The sequence below is a fragment of the Phycodurus eques genome, chromosome 1 (genome assembly GCF_024500275.1).
Source record: "Phycodurus eques isolate BA_2022a chromosome 1, UOR_Pequ_1.1, whole genome shotgun sequence".
NCBI lineage: Eukaryota > Metazoa > Chordata > Actinopteri > Syngnathiformes > Syngnathidae > Phycodurus > Phycodurus eques.
The window spans coordinates 42,574,406-42,592,439 of NC_084525.1; the positions used below are offsets into that span (position 1 = coordinate 42,574,406).

At 43.7% G+C, this 18,034-nt stretch overlaps 1 protein-coding gene across 2 annotated transcripts in view; it reads left to right on the forward strand.

Annotated features, from left to right (window-relative positions):
- The window catches only part of inavaa (innate immunity activator a), a 28,107-nt gene that overhangs the window by 8,082 nt on the left and 1,991 nt on the right, over positions 1-18,034 (forward strand). Inside the window, exons 2-9 of one of the 2 annotated variants that reach the window (XM_061693101.1) lie at positions 5,790-5,870; positions 9,525-9,658; positions 11,524-11,646; positions 12,868-13,102; positions 13,187-13,240; positions 13,433-13,598; positions 13,688-13,837; positions 16,774-17,368. In XM_061693101.1, the coding sequence (XP_061549085.1) occupies positions 5,807-5,870; positions 9,525-9,658; positions 11,524-11,646; positions 12,868-13,102; positions 13,187-13,240; positions 13,433-13,598; positions 13,688-13,837; positions 16,774-17,368 (1,521 nt within the window). In that variant the 5' untranslated portion in view covers positions 5,790-5,806. The remainder of the gene's footprint in view (positions 1-5,789; positions 5,871-9,524; positions 9,659-11,523; positions 11,647-12,867; positions 13,103-13,186; positions 13,241-13,432; positions 13,599-13,687; positions 13,838-16,773; positions 17,369-18,034) is intronic. The other variant, XM_061693111.1, reaches the window with a different exon arrangement.

An 18,034-nucleotide genomic window follows, 5' to 3' on the forward strand; every position in this document is an offset into this window, starting at 1 on the left:
CGGGCCATGAGTTTGACACCTGTGGGCTACGCCGTAGGCTTGGGAAGGACTCGGGGCACCAAGTTGTAATGCTTCTGCATCTCTCCCAGCGGAGCCTTACAGTCACGTGGGCCAGTCAGCCAATCATTGTATTTTTTGTGACGTACCGAAATGGTCACATGGGTTACGCGTCCAATCTTGTGCGTTTATACTCTTAATGAGAAAGTGGAACTGTAGCAGCCTAGCTAAGTCTCCCAACGTAGCTGCGTATAGACGGCCCAAAAATACATGTTAAGCATAACGACTCATTATTTCATACCGACACAGGACCACAACGATATAGAAGCACTTTTAATTTTGCGATATTGCAATATCGTGAATATTGTTACATCCCTATTCATTACAAAACTTTACAAGCTCAATGAAATGTTATCTTTGTCAATTAGAATAGACCTTTCATTAAGAACATATCCCCCTTAGCCTAATGATGGAGAAATACAACGATATTAAAGAGAAACGCTGTTCCTATACTATTGCAATCATTCTGAAGCAAAAAGAAGTATGGCTACACATTATAGATGCTAGAACCAGGAAAAATTAGCTAGACTTGTTATTTTAGCTGGCAAAGCTTGCTCGTGCCATATATAGCACTGTAACAAACCCTCACAATAGCATTTAATTATAATCAGATATAAAACCCAATTGCAACTAACTTGGGACTTTGAGTAAAATGTAAATAAAAACTGAATACGATGATTTGTAGATCCTTTTTAACCTACATTCAATTAAATATACTATAATGGCAAGATATTTAATGTTCAAACAAATGAACGTTTTTGGCTTTTTTTTTTTTTTTTTTTTGCAAATATTCTCTCATTTTTAATTTGATGCCTGCAACACGTTCCAAAAAAAAATCTGGGACATGGTCAATAAAAGACTGGGAAAGTTGAGGAATGCTAACAACAAAAACACCTGTTTGGAACATTCCACAGGTGATCAGGTTAATTGGAAACAGGTGTGTGCCATGATTGGGTAAAAAAAGGAGCATCCCCGAAAAGCTCAGTTGTTCACAAGCAAGGATGGGATGAGGTTCACCACTTTGTGAACGACTGCATGAGCAAATAATCCAACAGTTTATGAACAACGTTTCTCAAAATACAATTGCAAGGAATTTAGGGATTTCATAATCTACGGTTTGAATGTCATCAAAAGATTCAGAGAATCTGAATAATAATCTGGATTTCCTCATTAATGTACACACAGCACGACATATTGAAAGAAAAAAACGGAATTGTTGAAATTTTAGCAGATTTATTAAAAAAGAAAAACTGAAAAATCGTTAAATAGAAGCTGTTTGGGATGACCAGAACCCTTCCTTGAGCTGGCCGTCCGGCCAAACTGAGCAATCGGGGGAGAAGAGCCTTGGTGAGAGAGGTAAAGAAGAACCCAAAGATCACTGTGGCTGAGCTCCAGAGATCCAGTCAGTAGATGGGCAAAGGTTCTAGAAAGTCAACCATCACTGCAGGCCTCCACCAGTCGGAGCTTTATTGCAGAGTGGCCCGACGGAAGCCTCTCCTCAGTGCAAGACACATGAAAGCCCGCATGGAGTTTCCTAAAAAAAAAAAAAAAAAAATCTGAAGGATTCTAAGATGGTGAGAAATAAGATTCTCTGGTCCGATGAGACCAAGATAGAAATTGTTGGCCTTAATTATAAGCGGTATGTGTGGAGAAAACCAGGCACTGCTCATCACCTGGCCAATACAGTCCCAACAGTGAAGCATGATGGTGGCAGCATCTTGCTGTGGGGGTGTTTTTCATCTGCAGGGACAGGACGACTGATTGCAATCCAAGGAAAGATGAATGCGGCCAAGTACAGGGATATCCTGGATGAAAACCTTCTCCATAGTGCTCAGAACCTCAGAGAGCTTCCAACAAGACAATGGCCCTAAGAACACAGCTATAATAACGAAGGGGTGGGAGTCAGAACAGCTCTGTGACTCTTCTTGAATTGCCCAGCCAGAGCTTGCTCCGATTTTTATGAGAAAGACGGATAGATTAGCAAGGTTACACGCTGTCTTGCTGACGCTATGATTTAGCATGTTTTTACAACATCCTTGCTCGGATTTACTCGAGCCAAACTGTGCCGTGATGAATTGATCTGTTGGCAACTTGGGATAGAAGTTTCCAATGCCCCACAAAGTAATGTTCCACTTCCACTTGTTAAGTCGTGTTTTTAGGGAAAATAGCGCTGTTTGAAATGTCAAGGTAATGTTGACACGTAGGCATCTTGGAATTGCGCCCCGTACGAGCAATTGGTGGATATTTTTAACAGAAACTTGTCAGCCAATCTGAGAATGGGTTTCCCCAGTAGGAGACGAAATGAGACGTTCGAGGAGATATGTTGAGAACTAATGAAGTAGTTTTACTGTAATTTGGATGCATTTTTGACCATATTTTCTATGGGCAGTATCACACAAAAACATTCCCCCAAAACACTTTGCCGACACAAAACACTAAATTTCTCCAGAACCCATCGTCCGATTTTCGAAATCCTTGGTTCCCAGGTTGAAGTGGCCATTTCAACCAGACTCGGCATTTTGAAAGACTGCCATTTTTGACAAATTTTGTCACATTGCCATTGTAATATCACTTTTTCCAGTGTCTCACTCTTTTGGGGGGGATGAACACACGGCGGCTGGATGAAGGTGAATAGTGGAAAGGCAGGACAAGCGTGTGAATTTTAGTGCCCAGCACTGGTTTCTCCTGCCTTGTTGTGTTGAAATCAATCATCAGTATTTTATACTGTCTCAAAGTGGCTAATACCTCAACAGAACTATAAAATGTAGCAAATCTCAGCTCACAAAAAAAATATGCCCCCCCCCCCTCCCAAACATCCACCCACTCATTCCAAACATAACCACAGAAAGAGTTATGGTGTGCAAGCGGGTAAGTCCCGCATTACTTTGCCTCCTGAGCTGGATTCCCGCCTGTGCTGTCAGCACATAGCGCACCCTCAGCAGGATATTGAAGCCGTTGGGTGGACACAAGGCCTTTTGTTGTACTGTTGTTTTACTGAGTCAGGCTGCCTGCGCCTCATTGTGTGACCGGCTGCTACTCAGTGCACATGAGTTGCCGTATTTAATGGCTCAGGTCTTTTTATGGAATACACGATCATATCCTAATACATATGCTGCGTCTTCCTGATCCCAACAGGAAAGGGCCCGGAAAGCCATCTCCAAACACACAGGAGGAAGCATAAGCCTGTGTTCACATCTCTGCTGTTTACTTCCTGTTTTGTTGTCATGATACTATCACAAGGAGGCGAGGCGAGCAAAGCACATCCTCTAACCATGTTAGTTCCTGTAATACCATCCCTTGTGATCAGGCTTTTCAAGGACACGGTGGCAGGCATGTGACATGCAGAATAAATGAATCGACCTCAACTCTTTTTCTGGGCTGCTGTTTTTGCCGTTTGTACAGTGGCCTTGAGCGCAGAGTCAGTCGTTTTTGTGGGCAGCACACCCGTCACAGTTTCATTTGGATCTGAGCGTATTTCACTTATTATTAAAGCAGATTATTGCAGTTTTTGATACTCTACAAATGATTATATGATAATCCAGTTACAGTGTTGCTGTATAACCTTTATTTACAGTATCGATCAGAGGTTCACAGCAGGGTACATGGTCGTCTACAAACGCGTATAGATTCATGGGAAAAGTTATTAGACCACTTTGTTTGTTCAATTCCGTATTCATTTTAATGCCTGGTACCACGAAAGGTATATCACCTGAAGAATACAATGAACAGGACAAAATATAGCTGATTCCATAATACTTTATACAAGTATGTCGTATTAGACATGCTTAAGCGTCATTGTATGACCAGTGATTTTGGTCACTATCAAGAAAATCATGGAAAGTGGCTTGATAGTACCAGGCATTGAAAATGAACAAAACACTGATGAAAAAAGGGTGGTCTAATATTATTTTCCTTGAAATTTATTGTTTGTGTCTCTATTTATTTACCTATGTTGTCACATCGATGGCCTCCCTGTCATCCCCATTCGAAAAACCAAACTCCTACTAGGGAGTTTGTCCAAATGGGCCCCAGGTATCCTCATCACATGGGTGCCACTAAATAAACCTGCGCCATTAAATGTGCGTGGAGCATGGTGTCAAAGTTTGATCATTTTGGTGGATTTGCCATAAAGTTGAGAGTTGCAAGGGCCCGTTCATTGCTGCTTGCCCTTCTAATTGCCGTTGTTACCTCAGTTCTAATTGGAACCGTTGTTACCTCGTCAACGCTGTGTCAAGAGGGTTGATTGGAGGAGGGCCACAAAAGAAGAGAGTGGGCCATAAACGTGAATGTACTCGCCTGTTTGTGAATGTGTCACAGGAGTCTTCATTGTGATGACATTCTTCCACTTCAAAGCGCCCCAGAGGTTTTGGTGGACACTGGTTGAATAAGCGGCAGAGGGAGGGGTGTGCGGTGAGAACAGGTGCAGAGTATGAGAGAAGGTTGGGGTGGGAGTCGGGGGTCATTCATCCAGCCATCTGCTTTCTTTTTCAAGGTCTGAACACTTTAAACACCCCTGTGACACCGACTCATGGCGACACGCTCCCTTGGCCGGCCGTGTGCCGTTGCCATGGTACCACGATGGGGATTAACCCCGCGCATGTGCCGAGTCACCCTGCGGGGGTGTGCCTCTTTTGTGATCGAGCGTGGGAGGGAGAAAGAGGGTGCAGAGGGCTGTATGGATTATTGTGTGAAAAGGCACGCACTGCTCACTTTTGTTAAGTAAAGCAGCAGGCCAGCATGAATGAAGCCCCATAGTGGGGGGAAAAGAACAGGGCAACTTGTATTAAATCAGGGGCGTGGTCAAATTTCACCTTTGCGCCCCCAAAATACCACTGGATGGAGTAAATTATTATACATTTAGCAATTTTCTTTTAATATCGTCTTTTCTCCAGGTACTCTGTCTCATTCCCACATTCCAAAAATGTGTTTTAGGTTCATTGAACACTAAATTGTCCTAAGGTGTAAATGTGAGTGTGAATGTTAACTTGTCTGGATGTACCCTGCGATTGCCAGTGACCAGTCGAGGGTGGACAGTGCCCAAAGTCAGCTGGGATAGGTTGAAGTTCACCCGCGACTCTAATGAGGGCAAGCACTGGAGAAATGGATTGATCGATCTTGTCAAAGTGAGCGCCCTGGATTTTGCCTGAAATGACTGCTTTAAAGCCAAACAGTCAAATTCCTGTTCAATTTCATACATGGGTCGTTGCCACGTTTTTCGTGCATCCTTTTATGATAGACATGCACAGTTTGCACACCACATTTTGTGTCAGTTGTTAAAACTGTGACAGGGGTTAATTTTTCCTAATGTTCAAGAGGACGCTACTGACTTGTTGTTGTTGTTTTATTTGTATTTGGTTTTGTTTGTTTGTTTTTTTTGGGGGGGGGGGGGTTGACCCCTTAAATACATAGATTAGGGTATGCATGTTTACAAAACTTTGTTAGCTGTTGGGCATGTTGAGGCCCTCAAAAAGGCCATTCATTTGGGTCTGAAGATGAATAATAATGCAGCGATTCCAAGAGGGTCTTAATTGACACTGCCTTAACTATTGAAGGTGGTCAATAGTTCATTAAAAAAAAAATTATTTTTTTTTATTAACTAAAAAAAAGTAGCTCTACTATAATTATTAAAAGTAGCTCTATTATAATTATTAACTAAAAAAAAGTAGCTCTATTATAATAAGTCTATTATAATGTGGCTACTCAATTTGAATTTGAATTTCTTTGTGTCACAGAAAGTTGCTGAGTCAAGATGACGGCCATTGAGAGCAAAGAGGAGATCAGTGACACTGACAGCGGGATCATCTTGCACTCTGGTGAGAACACACACACACACACACACACACGCACACACACATTAGTTTTCGAATGTTTATATGGGTAATTTTCTTATAATTTGATTAATAATGGTAAAGGCATGGCCCACTAAATTTACTTTAAAAAATCAATACATTTTACTGATATGAGAACTGTATATAAATTATTGGCAGTAGTTATCCATCAAAAGGTCATAATTGTTTCCACGAATACAAATATTCTAAAGTTACATTTTTCAAACTTTTAATGCCAAAATGTATTTACTGTTAAGTATGTGTCATGACATGTTACGATTTGTAACATTTCTTCTGAAGATGCTCATCAGTTTTGGATATATAGGATTTTTCTCCTTTTGTTTAATATGCCTTTTCCATGAAAACTAACACAAATGCATTTTTGTGTCTTCAGAGTTCCTTTTTTTTTTTTGTGGGGTTCTTTTACAAATGGTCCTTCTTCGTCACTCAAGCTGTTGTTACCATTAATGCCACTAGAGAGAGCCTCATTATGTTGTTGCCAACAGTGTGATGGGTATAATGAGACAAGATGGCGCCTACCAGTGTGGTCGCCTCGGCAACGCGCTCTATAGTATTGTCTTTGTTTTTGTGTTTTTCGTCCGTCTTTGGAGACCTTACACGACTCCTTGATGGTTAGCAGGGGAGACCTGCTAACCATCAAGGAGGCTACTCCGGACTTTCTGTCACCAACTTTCGAAAATCCGCTCAGTTTTTTCCCCGAGTTACTCACTGGAGCGGCGTCCGCGGTTTTCGGCGCATGGAGGCGGAAGCAGCGCCACAGAGGAAAACGAGCCGGCATACAGGTGAAACTCCGCAAGAGAGGACACAGATTGGCGTTCCCGTCGATCCACCTCGCGAATGTACGCTCCCTACCCAACAAAATGGACGAGCTTCATCTTCTGTTAAAGACCAGTAAAGACTTCGGAAGTTCCGCGGCCATGTGCTTCACGGAGACCTGGCTTTGCGACGCTGTACCCGATGGCGCCGTCACGCTTCCCGGCTTCAACATTCATCGAGCGGACCGCGACATGGAATCATCGGGGAAAACGAAGGGCGGCGGGATATGCCTCCATATCAACGAAAAATGGTGTACGGACGTCACGGTGCTCAGCACACACTGCAGCCCGCATTTGGAGTCGCTGTTTTTGAACTGTAAACCATTCTACTCGCCACGTGAGTTTGCATCGTTTATACTGGCTGGAGTCTATATTACACCGCAAGCTAACACGAACGCCGCATTGCTAACGCTCGCCGAACAAGTCAACGAAATTGAAAAAAAAACACCCGGACTCACCCCTCATTATTCTCGGGGACTTTAACAAAGCTAAACTCAACCACGAACTCCCTAAATACAAGCAGCACATCGACTGTCCTACCAGGGAAAATAATACTTTAGACCACTGCTACACTACGGTAAAAAACGCATACCGTGCTATACCTCGTGCAGCCCTGGGCTCGTCTGATCACTGCTTAATTCACTTAATACCGACGTACAAGCAAGTACTTAAATGTGCGAAGCCTACAGTGAAAACAGTCAAAAAGTGGACCAATGAAGCAAAGATGGAACTTCAAAGCTGTTTAGACTGCACAGACTGGAGTGTCTTTGAAAATTCAGCTGGCAGCCTGGATGAATATACGGACACTGTCACATCCTATATCAGTTTCTGTGAAGAGGTTTGTGTACCAACAAAATCATTTCGGACATTCAACAACAACAAGCCGTGGTTCACTGCTAAACTTAAGCAGCTTCGCCAAGCTAAGGAAGATGCATATCAGAGCGGGGACAGGGCCCTGTATAATCGAGCTAGAAACCAGCTTACTAAAGAAATTAACATTGCAAAGAGGATCTATGCAGCAAAGTTGGAAAAACAGTTTAGCGCGAACGACTCGAAATCAGTCTGGCGTGCATTCCAATCGCTGACTAATTACAAGCGACGATCCCCCCAAGCTGAGAACAATAGCACACTAGCCAACGACTTGAATACCTTCTATTGCAGATTTGAAAAGGACAGTTTCACTCCACACACCCACCCGGCCGCACCCGCGACCACAACCACACCTCTGACTTCTGCGTTAACCATCCATGAACAGGATGTGAGACGCATCTTCAAACAACAGAAGATTAACAAAGCGGCAGGACCGGACCATGTGTCCCCATCCTGCCTCAAAGTCTGTGTGAACCAGCTCGCTCCAGTCTTCACTCAGATCTTCAACAGATCTTTGGAAATCAGCATCAGCACTGGGGCGCCCCAAGGTTGTGTCCTCTCTCCGCTGCTCTTCTCTCTCTACACGAACGACTGCACCTCAGCGAACCCGAATGTCAAGCTCCTGAAGTTTGCAGATGACACCACTGTCATCGGCCTCATCAAGGACGGTGACGAGTCTGCATATCGACAGGAAGCGGAGCGGCTGGAGCTGTGGTGCGGGCGACACAACCTGGAGCTGAACACGCTCAAGACGGTAGAGATGATCGTGGACTTCAGGAGGCATCCTTCGCCACAGCTGCCCCTCACGTTGTCCAGCTGCCTTGTGTCAACCGTTCTACACAGCGGTCATCGAATCAGTCCTGTGTTCTTCCATCACAGTCTGGTTTGGTGCTGCTACAAAAAAGGACAAACTCCGACTGCAACGGACAATCAAAACTGCTGAAAGGATTGTCGGTACCCCCCTACCCACCATTGAGGCACGCTGCCAGAACTAAGACAAGGGCGTGCAAAATCCTCTCGGACCGTCTGCACCCCGGTCACCAGCTCTTCCAGCTCCTTCCCACAGGTCGGCGCTACCGATCAACGCAAACTAGAACTAGCAGACATTCCAACAGCTTCTTCCCTCTTGCGATCAACTTCTTAAACACCTAACCTATAATTCCATTACAACAAGCTGGAATTTTTTTGATTTTTTGACTTGAGTTCGTTGTCACATTTCTGTGGGGCCAATTATGTATTACTCGTGCACTCACTGTAGTTGTCTCGCCACGCTGCACTATTTGCATATACTGGCCACTCATGCCAGAGTAGCATCTGCTCCATTTGCACACTAATTGAGGAGTATCTGTAACATTTGCACAACCAACATTGTCCCAGATGATCGCACTACTCGTCACTTTAAACCGCATACACTCCTTGAAGTCTCGGCGCCCTTTGCACAATAGTCATTGCACCGGATTATTGCAATATTAGTCATTCGAACTGCTCTAAGTGCTAGAGGACTCTGCATCTTTTTGCACAATTGTTTTTGTTAATGTCTTTATGTCTCCAAAGTGTTCTGTAAATTGACTGTCCGTTGTACTAGAGCGGCTCCAACTACCGGAGACAAATTCCTTGTGTGTTTTGGACACACTTGGCAAATAAAGATGATTCTGATTCTGATTCTGATGAGTAGTTAGGTTCATTTATGCACTTGTATCTGCAGAGTTTGAAGGGCAACGCGTAAATTTTGCAGCTCACACGATAATAAGGCTGCATGGTAGACATTGACCCATATAAAACCAAGGCAACATGAAAAAAAATGTCTTTATTGATCAAATTATATGAAAATGACCCATGAGCTCCCTGAATAGATGGTGTTTGACTTTTGAGGTTCCACTACCTGAAATTTGGTGTGTGACACAGACGTTGATGATCTTTGCTTGCCGGGTAGGTCCAGAAAGCCCCACGTCGCCTGTCAAGGACCCAAGCACGCACGCCAGAGCCCTCAAACTCAAGCACCAGTCTCTGGAGGGCCGTCTGGAGCTCTGCTTGCTGGAGCTCAGGAAGCTGTGCGTTCGAGAGGCTGTATGTAATACCTCAGTGATGATGATAATGATGCAAGCATCATAATTCAGGATTACCTCACATTGACTACTAGTGAAACGCTCTCACGCTTACGACTGAATCAGAGCCTTGTAGTCTGATGTCAGAGGACTTCCTGGTTTTCAACTAAAATACTTGATTACGACAATGCTTGATTGACAGTAGTTCACCTCACTGATCTCTGCCCAACTTAACCGGAACAGCAGTGAGAGCATTTCAGTGGTGCATGTAAGAGTGCTTTAGTAGTGTATGTGTGAGGGCATTTCTGGACTGTGTGTGAGTGGATAGTGGTTCAGTAGTGTGCGTAGTAGTGTTTTAATAATATTTTTTCAGTTGTGTGTGTGAGAGCGTGAGAGGTAATCCTGAATGATGTCCCTGACGGCCCCTCATACGATTCATCTATGACATGGATCCACTGGCATTGATTGATTGTTATGTCTTTGAGCTAGTCTCTGCAAATAATATACTGTGTCAGTAAGATTCTTACGCTGAAGTAGCATAGTCCAAATTTTCATACAGTATAATTCCACATTACATTCACGAGCAATGTAACTCAACATAGTTAATAGGGCTTCATCTTGCAAAGGCAAGGCTATTCTCAGAATAGCCTTCTCAGAATAAACTTGAAGTTGCACATGGAAGACACGGACACACTTTCTTTTTATATGCGCACCATTATCCATCCATCCATCCATCCATTTTCTGAGCCGCTTCTCCTCACTAGGGTCGCGGGCGTGCTGGAGCCTATCCCCGCTGTCATCGGGCAGGAGGCGGGGTACACCCTGAACTGGTTGCCAGCCAATCGCAGGGCACATCGAAACAAACAACCATTCGCACTCACAGTCATGCCTACGGGCAATTTAGAGTCTCCAATTAACGTGCATGTTTTTGGGATGTGCGAAGAAACCGGAGTACCCGGAGAAAACCCACGCAGGCACGGGGAGAACATGCAAACTCCACACAGGCGGGGCCGGGGATTGAACCCGGGTCCTCAGAACTGTGAGGCTGACGCTCTAACCAGTCGTCCACCGTGCCGCCCCGCACTGTTATACAACATCAATATTTATACGCTTGTCATTTCAGTTGCGTGGCACCATTACACACCATCAGAAAAATGAAACGGCGGCATTCCAAATTGAAATACTTTGTTAAAATATTGATTTTATCGTACTACTAACAATATACTGTATGATGCAGGTTAACCCAGTGTTTCCCAACCTTCATTGAACCAAGGCACCCATTTTGAATGGGAAAAATCTTACGGCACACCACCCAATGAAAATGTCGCTAAAAGTATGAATACTGAAATGATCACGATCTCATCTCAATTTACTCTCACATCGACTTATAGTGAAATGTAGGCCTGTTTAATTCGACATAAAGCTGATACAGTGTAGTCGCAGGAAGCCATGTTTTATTTTGTTCTATGAATGGCAAAAGGTATATACACAGATTTACTGTACCTTCCTTCACCCATCTGATGGAAGAGCATTGAATTTTTCTGCCTAACGCTGTACATCGCTGGCATAGATACAGGAGATGAACCAAGATACAGTTTATTGTATTTGTAAGTAATTAATCATACGTTTTGGGACAAATTAAGTCAAATTGAAAAATTTCCCGCAGCACTCTGATGAGCTCTCACGGCACACTAGTATGCCACAGATCCCTGGTTGGAAATGGAAAAAAATATATATATATTTTGTGTATGTCAATGTTAATGTATTTGCCATTAATCATTTCTATAATGGTTGTAAAACAGGATGATTCACATTCCTAATCTCCACACATTGTAATGATCACTATGGTCTGTTTTGGAATGAAATTAACTTATTTTTCCTCCACAGGAGCTCACTGGTAAATTACCCTCAGACTATCCACTCATGCCAGATGAGAACCCGCCGCAGGTCAGAAGGAGGATCGGTGCTTCCTTCAAGCTGGATGAAGGTCTCATCTATCTGGAGAAAGAGGTATGCAACATGCATGCATGCATAGTGTACATACAGTGTTGAGAAGGTTCATGTTCTATGCCAACTAGTTCAAAGTTCAGTTCGCAATCCAAAAATGAACGAGTTCATCGTTTTTTGGGGTTTTTTTTTAAAGTTTTTTCTCAATATGGTGCTGACGGACTATTCCCCTTAAAATGCTGGCATTTCATTTCCTCATTGTTGCCACCCATTCGGTCCTCACTAGTAGCCAGCTGCAGCTTTCACAGAACAATCTCAAACACATGAGGAAAAATGCGCTGCTTTGAATGGTCTTTTTTTTATATTAGGAATCAGGAAACATGTCCTTAATGTGCAAACAAAAACACAAAACACCGTATGACAGGAACAGGGGTGAAAAGACATTGATCACTTTGCATTCCTCGCAGCTCTGGCTGACTATATTCAAAAATATTTGATTTAATCCATTCTTATAATGCAAAAAAAAAACAAAATTCCATATTATGAGTGTGATTGTACAGAGGTTTAACTTAAGCATTGTAATGCAAACAATAATTGTCCTACTCATCAGTTTTTACAATTATGAACTGTATGACAAAATAACCACGAAAGAACACATTCACTCCTATTTACGGCACGTCCCTGAACCTCCCTCACGTTCTCACGCAGGCGCCATGAATGGCGGCCGTGGCCACACTGAATCGGTTGCCAAATACAGTTTTGACTAAGATCAGTTCACGTTCGCACAAAATGTAAGCTCGTTCATGAACTTTTGTCCGTTGAACTCATTCAGTTTCAACACTGCATACATACATACAGTGGAACCTCAGTTTACTAAATGAATGGATTCTTGAACGGGGTTTGTAAATTGAACCTAATTTTCCCGTAAGAAACAATTTAAACATGAATAATTGGTTGCAGCCTTGTCAATAGTCCCTATCTTAGTAAAGGTTTTCTCTCGCGTTGTGGCAACTGATAGCGTGGGAGATCTCGCAAATCACTCGCTAGCTGTTTTTCACTTATCCAAACAAGCAACAGCATTTGGACTTGGTTCAGAATGTTGTTAACCCAGCCCAGTGTTGTCAGTCTATGTAATATTTGAGTTAACTATTGTTTTTTCAATTATTATTATTATTTTATTTTTATCAAACAACATAAATAAATGAAGTTTGCCACGATATTCAAACTAATTGAGATGCTCCGGTCCTGTATATCACCTGCTATAACTGATTGTCATGGCCGTAGGACTCCGAGTTGCACGGCCTTGAGACCGAGCTGGCTCTCCAGCGGCAGATCTACGAGGCTGCGCGCAAACTCTCGCTGGAGGAGAAGCTCAGCAAGCCTCAGAAGAAGAGCCGCGCGCAGCAGTGCAAGCGGCAGGAGAAGAAGGTGCGCGACCTGCAGGAGGCCGTGTTCCAGTGTAGGATCCGGAGCGAGTGCAGCTCTCCTTGCATTGGCGACACTACGACAAAAAGCAAAGGCGAGTGATGCTTCTGCCCCCCTGAGTTCAAAGTGTGCACTGTATTAGATTGAACTCGACTGATTGGGTTTTTTTGGGTTGCAGATCTGAACATGTCTGATGATAGCTCACTGTCTGATGTGGTAGCCCTGGATGAAGGTAAGAGAAAACAAATGATTGTCTTAGTGACTGGAGTGAGATGTTTATTTGGTACACACAAAAAATGAACCAATGTGAAGACTTAGGACAAGATTAGATGTGTTTTCAATTACTTTTTGAAGGCTGAGACTGAGTATGATGACACATGACTGCACAGTGGAGTGTTGGCTATTTAGTGTTGTCCATGCACAGATGTGGACTCCCTTGGCCCTGTCTCTGCTCCAGTGCCCAACTTGCAGACGTCCTTTGTAAGCCACGAACGCTCTCCGATCCAGAATTCTCCCTGGAGGGAGTCCAGTCTGGACCAGCCTTATCACAAGGCTGCAAAACCTCTACCTGTTGGCAGCAGCAGCTCGGGGTGAGAATCTCAAATTTTGTTAACCAACGACCGCCTGTATCCATATTTAAAAAATGTCTTGTCTCTCATCTTTTGTCATCTGCATCCAGTAGTACAGCGGGAACACAGGTCTCAGCAGACACCAATAGAATTCCTCTCTCTCAGTTCATAAAGAACTCTGCGCTACGGCCCAATCACTCCGCCAGCGCCCCTTCCACACCAGAGCTGCACCTGCGTCGACAGTACTCCCAGTCCTTCAGGTACATGTGACAAATCATGCACTGCACCCATTTATAAGAGGGTGTTTGCACTTGTACAACCAAGGTTTCTCAGTTGTTTTTACTTCCCCTCTTCGTCTCTCTCTCTATACGTGTATATGGAATGGATTTTTTTTCTTACCTTTTTAATCTTGGTCTCATTTTTGTATATCACAAAAACTTACCATTTGAACAGGGGTGTGTTGACTTTTTTTATCCAGCCTTCCCTCACAGTGGAATTATTGACTGCGTTGATAATAGTAACTGAAATAAATACATAACGTAAATACATACTGCTGTTTTTTTAATTGTAGGAATAATATTGGTGATGGGTGCCCTTTTTCTGGCTCGAGCACCTGCCCACCAAAAATGTCTGTTCACGTGCCGTACTTTGAGGCAGTTGTGCGAGCCTCAACCGTGCTACCCAGTTTATACAGCAAGAATATCATTTGAAGTCAGTTATAGCAGTGTTCCCCAACCTTTTTTGCACCACAGACCGGCATTTTATCTCACGGAGCACCTGGCAAGGTGCGGCGCGCACACACACACACACACACACACATATATATATATATATATATATATATATATATATATATATATATATATATATATATATATATATATATATATATATATATATATTTGTTAAAAAAAAAAAAAAAAACGGAAATATCACACAGCCATAAGTATGCAGACCCTTTGCTGTGACACTCATATATTTAACTCGGGTGCTGTCCATTTCTTCTCATCATCCTTGAGATGCTTCTTCACCTTCATTGGAGTCCAGCTGTGTTTGCTAAAACTAATCGGACTTTATTAGGAAAGCCACACACCTGTCTATATAATATCTTTTAGCTCACACACAGTGCACGTCAGAGCAAATGAGAATCATGAAGTCAAAGGAACTGCCTGAAGAGCTCAAAGACAGAATTGTGGCAAGGCACAGATCTGGCCAAGGTTACAACAAAATTTCTGCTGCTCTTAAGGTTCCTAAGACCACAGTGGCCTCCATAATCCTTAAATAGAAGACGTTTGGGAGGACCAGCACCCTTCCTAGAGCTGGCCATCCGGCCAAACAGCAATCGGGGGAGAAGAGCCTTGGTACAGGTACAGAAGAACCCAAAGATCACTGTGGCTGAGCTCCAGAGATGCAGTCGGGAGATGGGAGAAAGTTCTAGAAAGTCAACCATCACCGCAGCCCTCCACCAGTCGGGGCTTTATGGCAGAGTGGCCCGACGGCAGCCTCTCCTCAGTGCGAGACACATGAAAGCCCACATGGAGTTTGCGGAAGAAAAAAAAAAACACCTGAAGGACTCCAAGATGGTGAGAAATAAGATTTTCTGGTCTGATGAGACCAAGATAGAAATTGTTGGCCTTAATTCTAAGTAGCATGTGTGGAGAAAACCAGGCACTGCTCATCACCTGTCCAATACAGTCCCAACAGTGAAGCATGGTGGTTGCAGCATCATGCTGTGGGGGTGTTTTTCAGCTGCAGGGACAGGGAGACTGGTTGCAATCGAAGAAAAGATGAATGCGGCCAAATACAGGGACATCCTGGACGAAAACCTTCTCCAGAGTGCTCAGAACCTCAGACTGGGCTGAAGGTTCACCTTCCAACAAGACAATGACCCTAAGCACACAGCTAAAATACAGAAGGAGTGGGAGTCAGAACAACTCCGTGACTGTTCTTGAATTGCCCAGGCAGAGCCCGGACTTAAACCCAATTGAGCATTTCTGGAGAGACCTGAAAATGGCTGTCCACCAACATGCATCATCCAACCTGGCAGAGCTGGAGAGGATCTGCAAGGAGGAATGGCAGATGATCCCCAAATCCACATGTGAAAAACTTGCATCATTCCCAAAAAGACTCATGGCTGTATTAGCGCAAAAGGGTGCTTCTACTAAATACTGAGCAAAGGGCCTGAATACCAATGCCTGTGTGATATTTCACTTTTTCTTTTTGAATAAATCTGCAAAAAAATGAACAATTCCATTTTTTTCTGTCAATATAGGGTGCTGTGTGTACATTAAGGAGGGGAACAAATGAATTTAAATGATTTTAGCAAATGGCTGCAATATAACAGAGTGAATAATTTAAGGGGGTCTGAAAACTTTCCGTACCCGCTGTGTGTGTGTGTATATGTGTGTGTATATATACATATATATATATATATATATATATATATATATATATATATAAACGGCTTATCTTTTTGTCCAGGGTGCTTGGTTTCCACGTGTCGTAGGCCAGCCTGTCGCCACATACACTATTATGCGTGACTCGGTGCGTGAGAGTTACTTGTTGAGATAAACCCGTATTTTAAGTAGGACTCCCAATATTTTCTATGAAAAGACGCTTTCTTTTTCTTTGAGGTACGCTCTTCTTTTGCTCCTCAGGTGGACTTTTCCCTTTTGACAACAAGCTCTCCAAAGGCGTTTGTTTTTTTTAATCATTTTTTGCGAGTTTGCGGCCTTATTTTTAGTAACGTATCACGTGACCGACTTGTGCAGTCTGGTGTTGTTTCCTTCGTGAATGTTTTGTTCAAAAGAACAAATCTTTTCAGTGAACGTAATGAACTGAATCAGTTTATGAAATGGTTGGTTCTTTGAGCTTGGCTGCATTAGCGAGTCGGCTGGGGGTGGAAACAGAAGGGTTCTGGGCAGTCTTGACGTCAATTGAGACGCACAGCTGTTGCGATGGAGAAGATCCCCGTCAATGTTCAAACTAAAAAGCAATTTGACATGCGAAATGCGATACAATGGAAATTATATAATTTGGTCATTCTTTCAATGTGACCCGGTAACAAATGCCGATACCGGTCCGCGGACTGGGGGTCAGGGACCACTAAGTTATAGTACAGTACGAGTGAATTGTAATGTGTTACACTACTTCTACTGTTTACAAGTGTGTGTGATGTCTGTCCCCCCCCCCCCAGATATCCCAAGACGAGGCCGTGCACTGACAAAGAGTGCCTCAGCTCAGAGTCCGTCAGAGTGCAAACCCGCCTGCCGCAGCGGCGCCGCGCCACCGACATCGTGGTGCTCTCCCCAGAATCCTCCCCCCTGCGGCCGTACCAGTCCAGCTCAGAGGACAGCAGCTCCGAACACTCCGCCTCCTCCTATGTGCCAGGCCAGGACACGCCCGCAGAGATCCCCAAGCTCTGCCCTCCACCATACGGCTTCCACTTGGCAGCGCCCACGAAGGGGCTGCCGGGTTTGAACATACAGCCCCTCTCCCCTCAGGACAAGCGCTTGGTGGGCCGGTGCAGCCCTCAGCAAAGACCTTGGCAGGACGGGTCGGCGTCTGCCAGGAGGACACCCAAGCTCCCGCCCCCTTACACCAGGGTTCTGCGTACGCCCTCGCTGAAAGAGTACACCAACCGGGCCGTCCGCATGATGCCCAGGGAGGTTGTGTCGGAGGAGCTCAAGTCCTGGCACCAGCGCAGTCAGAGTGTGCCGGGCTGTGCGGAGCTGCAGAGCCCCCTGGGAGTCAAGAGTCCCACTTTACTGCACATGCCTCCATTTAATAAGGTTAGTAAGCCGTCATCCAGCTGGGCGACTTGCAACTAACTAGGTGTTGTGTCAAGAATTTGCCCTCTGGGGGGGGGGGGTATGCACTGTGTTCCAAATTATGATACAAATGATATTTTTCTCTGATTTTCCTAAATAGTTGATGCAAATGACAGTCCACATATTTTCAAGTTATCAACCATTAAGAGGATAATTTGAATGGTTTTGAACAAACCTCCCAATGATAACAGTATTTTTTTTCAAAAACTCTAGTTGAATGGATGTAAGAATTGTGAAGCTGTTATCAAATAAGGGGTCCTTTGGAAAAATGTAACTTGACCCGTTAAGATGTTTTTGATTGAAAAGGTTTCTGACTTCCGTGAACATTACCTCCTAATGCTGCAAATTCAGCAAAAGACTACTTTTAGTTCTTTACAAGCTGTAAAATATCCTGAAACTCTTAATGTGCGGAATTAGACTAACGGTTGATGACTTAAATTATGCTGACTGTCATTTGCATCATCTACTTAGGAAAATCTGAGAAAAATATCATTTGCGTAATAATTTGTAATGCGGTGTAATAATGACACTTTTTTCATTAGGGGTTTTTTCACCACAGATTTTGATTAAATCAAAACAATCCTAGCCTCTCTAAGTCATGATGCTAGTGCATAATAACATTAGAAT